This window comes from Helobdella robusta, assembly GCF_000326865.2.
Source record: "Helobdella robusta unplaced genomic scaffold HELROscaffold_1, whole genome shotgun sequence".
Classification (NCBI taxonomy): domain Eukaryota; kingdom Metazoa; phylum Annelida; class Clitellata; order Rhynchobdellida; family Glossiphoniidae; genus Helobdella; species Helobdella robusta.
The window spans coordinates 12,447,659-12,454,288 of record NW_008703570.1 but is presented as its reverse complement, the minus strand read 5'-3'; the positions used below and the strand labels follow the sequence as shown (position 1 = coordinate 12,454,288).

The window sequence follows — 6,630 nt, the reverse complement described above, 5'->3', positions numbered from 1 at the left end:
ATCATCATCTTAAATAATGTAACAAATGTATAGGTATGTAATGTACGTATGCATGTATCAGTGTCATATATGTATTTTGTTATTAAAAGGCCTCTATATATATATATATATATATATATATATATATATATATATATATATATATATATATATATGTGTGTGTGTGTGTGTGTGTGTGTCAAGTACGTGTGTGTGTGTACGTGTGTGTATATGTGTGTGCGTATGTGTGTGTGTGTGTGTGTGTGTGTGTGTGTGTGTGTGTGTGTGTGTGTGTGTGTGTGTGTGTGTGTGTGTGTGTGTGTGTGTGAATTAGTATGTTTTACGTGGGTCTATATATATATTTCTGATAAAAATTTAAAAGAGTTGATTACTTAATAATTATGATTCCATTTTTGGTTTTTTAGGATTTGTAATATGAATGTGAGTTTACATGCACTAAAATGTTTAAAATATGCTCTTATTTTTACAATTGTCACTGGTGATCATTACAAGAAAACCATATTTTCTTTTCGATTTCCAGATCATTTCTTTTCATTGATATTATTTCTTTGATTTCTTTGTTTTGATTTGATGAAATAAAAAATGTCAAATGTCAAATATAATTATATGTGTGTGTGTGTGTGTCTGTGTGAGTGTGTGTGTGTGTGTGTGTGTGTGTGTATGCATAAGCAAACCTACAAAACACTTTTGACATACAATGCCTCGCCTATTTTGCTCGGTCGCAATAACAATTTAATTATTTTAAGTGCCATAAAGAACCGTTATCTTCTCCCGAATTCAATTAAACTTGAATGTGCCAAGATGGCTGAGATTTTTTCGGTATTTCGGCATATCGATACGTCGGTATTTCGGTCTATCGGTATGTCGGTTATCGAATGTCAAGTTGGCGGTTAGGTGCAGTTTGCACTTCTGTATTTTTTTGTTTTTTTTTTGTTTTGTTTTTTTTTTCGAAATGTGCAATTCTTAAAGTTAATAATGACGCCATCATCATCATCATTATATTATATTCATCATTGTCATCTTCGTCATCATCATAATCATCTTCATCATCATCATTACCATCGTACTCATCATCATCACTATCAGCGCACTCATCATGATCGTCATCATCAGTTAGATTTCCTGATCTGGTTGTACGTACTATCGAGGGTCTAGTTCCAGCAAATCATTTTATCAATTATTAATACAATTTTTTCTTTGTTGTCGTCATTCATTCATTTAATCGTTTGCCCATTCATTCATTCAGTCAGTCAGTCATTCAGTAATTCACGCATTCATTCATCCATATATCCATCCATTGATTCAATCAATCTTTCACTCATTCGTTCTTTTTCTCACTCTTCAATGCCATCCATCACGCTCACATAAGACATAAGAAAATAAACATGCATTCTAGGAAACGGGTGCAATTTACGCGCAAACACACATACAGACGCACATTTATACACACACACAAATACACACACACATCAACACACACACACTCAGATAGTAACATTTCCACACATACTCTCACATACAAACGTACTAAACAGAACTAATACATTATCAGACAAAACACATAAACACATACACACGCACGTACGTATACACATACGTATACACACATACACACACACACACACACACACAAACACATGAATACACAGGCACAAAACTTCGGCAGTACAGGTAAGAGATGTGATCACGATATTTTACAATTAAAACATGCATTCGTATTAACGAGGAAGGCCTGAATCTCGCGATATATCCCGCGCGTGTGACTTTCTATGGGATTGATTGACTGATCGATTGATTGATTGATTGGTTGGAAAATCTAATGATCGGTTAATTGGCTGGTTACTTTGTTAATTAATTGACTGGCTAATTGATTTGTTAATTGATTGGTTGATTGATTGATTAATCTACCAATTGACTGATTGATTAGTTTGCAGCTTGATTACTTGATTAAATGAGTGAACGATTAGTTGATTGATTGATTGATGAGATGGTTGATTATTTGTGAAATGATTGATTTATATGTCAGTCAATTGATTGATTTGTTGATAAAATGATTGGTTGTTTCACGTGTGCGTACTGTCTACTGGCATATTTCAAGCGTTATATCTTAATCACTAATGTAAATATATAACTGATTATATTGCATCACCTTTTGCAGATAAATATATATATATATATATATATATATATATATATATATATATATATATATAATACAATATAATTAACACAATCAATCCATCTTAACATAATGTTACCGTCCATACACTGTGCAAACAAACAAGCAAGCGTTTATAAACATTAAAAACAAACATACAAATATTAAAAACAAACATATAAACACTCATCCAATGACATACATGTATAAATAATGAATGAATAAATACACATGTGCTTGTTTGTATGTATCTGTATATATTTCTATGTATATATGTATGTAAGTACGCATGCATGCATGCATGCATGTATGTATGAATGTATAAATGTATGTGTATATGTATACATGTATATGTATAAGTTACTCCCGGCTATTTATGTGCCGGCTGACGTGCAAAGATCAATGCTTTGTATATGCATGTTTGTATAAACAGGTTTGTATATGCGAGCTTGTATGAACATGTTTGTATATGTATGTTTGTATATGTACGTTTGTGTATACTTAATTTTGTTTATTCACGTCTACCTACATATGTATGTATAAATATTCTAGATGAACATATTCAAATTTGTATGAACAATTTCGTTTTTTGCATAAAGGATCTATATACATTTTGATGTACGTGTATTTTATGTTTGTATGTTTGTTGAATGTTTTGTACATGCAATTTTATGTTTTGTATGTGTATGTTTTTTTTGTTTTTTGTTTTGCATCATACTATACAAAGTTTAATTGTTTAGTTTATAAATCTAAATACAAACTTTTTGCTGTCTACAAACTTTGTTGTATATACAAACTTGCATACAAAGTGTACATACTTAGTACTCCCGTATATACAAAACATATATACGCACATACACACATCAATGCAAGTTATAAGTAGAGAAACTACCAATAGGACGAACAAAACAGATGAAATAGATATACATATATCCCACTATTATTATTATTGTTTTTGTTATTGTTATTATTATTATTGTTGTTGTTGTTGTTGTTGTTCGGTTTACGGTTGAGTCTCGATCAATTTTCCACCGTGCCATTTCGTTAAAGAGATATTTTGTCCGCATAATATATTGCTCGCCATGTCTTTCGCGGTGTTTTCGTTAATAACAACAACAACAACAACAATAATAATAATAGCAACAACAAAAATGACATTATTATCTATATATTTTTTATTACAATATTCCGTTTTTACTGTGTTTTATTTGGCGTTGTGGTAGGCTTCATAAGAGTAAACTGTTTGTAAATAAAAATGAACGACAGAGAGAGAGAGAGAGGGAGGGAGAGTGAGAGAGAGAGAAAGAGAAATAGAAATAGAGATAGAGAGAAAGAGAAAATGAAAGAAAAAATGAAATGTTGGGTTAAAAAAAGTTCTACAAGAATATTATAAATGTATGGTATATTTGATTGGAATCTCAAATATTAAATTTTTTCCTATATTTTTTCACAAAAGGTTCTAAAAAATCAAGGACCAATTGAAACCCCTTTTATTGAAGATATGACATAAAACTATTTTCACTTCTGCCAGCCAGTTAAAAAAACTTTGTTATCATCACTTTCATTTGTTTTTTTTTGTTTTTTTTTGTTTTTTTTTGTTATCAACATCTTTACCATCATCGTCATCATTATCGACACCTTCGTGATCATCATTTATTGTCAATATCGCAATCAATAACATCCTTATCTTAATAATAATAATAATCATCATCATCATCATCATTATCATCATCATCATCATCACCTCTACCATCCTCGTCATCATCATCATGACTGCATTGTCTTTATCTGCCAGACTCTTACCATTTTATCATATTCGGTACATCACCGAAATCTTCGGTCGGTCTGTCGGTAAGGTTCGTAACGCCCAACTGATTATTTTAACTCGAAATGTAATAGAATGTATATATTGCTTAGTATATTGTGTGTTTGTGTGTATGTTTGTGTGTGTGTGTGGTGTGTTTGTGTGTATGTTTGATATGACACTCACACTGGTGTGTTTGTATATGTTTGATATGACACACACACACACACACACACACACATACACACACACACACACACACATTACATCACATACATGAACCTGGTCAATTTGTGTAGTAAGGGTCGTCATGTGATCTCTCAAAGCTCCTAACGCCATTGGTTGGTTGATTAAACATGCCGATGAATGATTGGCTGGCTTGTTTCAGCGATATTGCAATGTCAAGGTCAGCGCTAATTTTGCTTTTTTATTTGGTTGTAGCGAAAGGTCCTGTATGTAATGTTGTTAAGAGTTTCTATGTAGCACACTTTTGTATGCAGTATTTATAACATGTTGTACACTTTTGTATGTAGTACACTTTGTATGCAGTATTTATAACATGTTGCACACTTTTGTATGTAATACACTTTGTATGCAGTATTTATAACATGTTGTACACTTTTGTATGTAGTACACTTTGTATGCAGTATTTATAACATGTTGCACACTTTTGTATGTAGTACACTTTGTATGCAGTATTTATAACATGTTGCACACTTTTGTATGTAGAACGCGTTTGTATGATAACGATTACGTATTTTTATGTGAAAATTATTTTTTTTGTGGAAGTTGATAGAAGTTTTATGTAGAAGTTTGTGGGTATGTATTGTTATATACAGCTGGCCTGAAGCCTTATGATACTTTCTTTGTGGTTTTGGCATGGATTATTTTCGTTTTGAAATTAATTCTTTAATCGTTTCTTAAAAGTTTGATGGCTGGTTGTTGACGAATGATGGCAGGCAAAACATTCCATATGGAAGGAGAACGTATGTAAAATATTTGTTGACAACTGATGAATTGCCAACAGGTTGATACAACTGAGTATATGGAGACGAATAATGTTGACAAGTTAATGAGCGACGCGATATAAGTTGATGAAGATATGATGGTTAATATGTGTTAAGTAACTTGTACGTGACGTAATGATAACCAATGTAGTTGAGTGAGTGAATCTGTGGTAGAAGATAAATTACTGATATTTAGAACAACTTTTGCAACTCTTTTTGAAGTAAAGTTGAAAGGTAGGATGAAAAACCGTTTTGTAGTACATGCATTTAAGTTGTCAAGCTGAGATATATGATTAGAGGCACGTATGATTGTCAATAAGCATCTGATGATTAATGGTATCAAAAGTTGCTGGAAAGTTCAGGCTGACCATGACAGCACAATTTTGGTTTCCACATACTTTAGCAAGTTGGCCGTGAAGAAGTGCTGTTTCTGTAGATTAACAGAAAGCGGATTGAAAAGGAGAGAAACTAAGAAATTTTAAAAATTTTAAATTTTACTTTTATATTGTCATGGTTTTCTAGTTTTTAAATTGTGATATTGCGATATATTATGTATTCTATCGCCTAGCATCGTATTTATCATTATCACTTTTCATATTTTTAATATTTATATTTGGTTATGACTGTTACAATTGTATTCAGCTCGTATGTGTCTAGTGTTAGTGCACGTTTGTGTGTAGTACACAATCGAATGCAGTACACAATTGAATATTGTTGTACACGTTAGAATAATAAATTCAATTATTTTTATCATATAATTTGTCATTTTAATGACTTTTAGACCAGTTTCAAATTAGAATAAACAAAAATTCTGAAAGCAAATAAAGAAAAATAAAAATATATATATAAATTAATTGCTTTGTGGGAGCTTAGGAAATGGGCAGAGAAAGAATATTTGTGTCTGTATGGATGCATGTTGTTTGTATGTGTAAATGTATATGTGTGTATGTTTGTGTGTGTATGTGTTTATGAGTGTGTATGGATGTATGTACGTAAGTATGAATGTATGAATATATGTAAATTATTATGTACGAACGTGAAAATTAGAATTTTACCTATAACACACACTCACACACAGAGAGACCACACTCACACACACAAAACACACACACACATGTACAACACACGTGCACTTACATGCACATACATTTGCACACACATCTTCAAATCTTGATAAATTACTTAAAATATTGCAGGCTATCTCGCTATCAGACTTATAATTCAGTCACGTAAGTGAAACTTTTATTCAATTTTTTATCCATTTCACCATTTCTCTTTCACAAGTCTCTATTAACTTTTATCACACACGCACACAACACACACAACACACACACAACACACACACAACACACAGCCTATATAAACATGCAAATGAATTGACGCATTGTTTTTTGGTATTTAAATTTTTTTAATCACATTTATTTTAAATGGACAATTTAATTTGACTTGATTGTGTGGGGTATGTAGTAATAAAATAAAATAACTTTCTATCTTGTATTTATAATCGAACGTTTTCATCCTAACTTACCGAGTGTTTGTTTTCTATGAACCGCACACATTCACACACACATATATACACACGCACACGAACGCACACACATAAATATTACATTAAAATTATTAAAGTTAGTGTTAGTGTAGATATTCAGATATATATCATC

General features: G+C 31.4%; 1 protein-coding gene across 1 annotated transcript in view; it reads left to right on the top strand.

Moving 5' to 3' along the window:
- Positions 1-3,927: 3,927 nt before the first annotated feature.
- HELRODRAFT_159716 (hypothetical protein) overlaps positions 3,928-6,630 on the top strand; it is a gene marked incomplete at both ends in the record, with an annotated part of 4,633 nt that continues 1,930 nt past the window's right edge. Inside the window, 3 exons of the mRNA XM_009011579.1 lie at positions 3,928-4,014; positions 4,890-4,989; positions 6,166-6,198. Of these exons, the coding sequence (XP_009009827.1) occupies positions 3,928-4,014; positions 4,890-4,989; positions 6,166-6,198 (220 nt within the window). The remainder of the gene's footprint in view (positions 4,015-4,889; positions 4,990-6,165; positions 6,199-6,630) is intronic.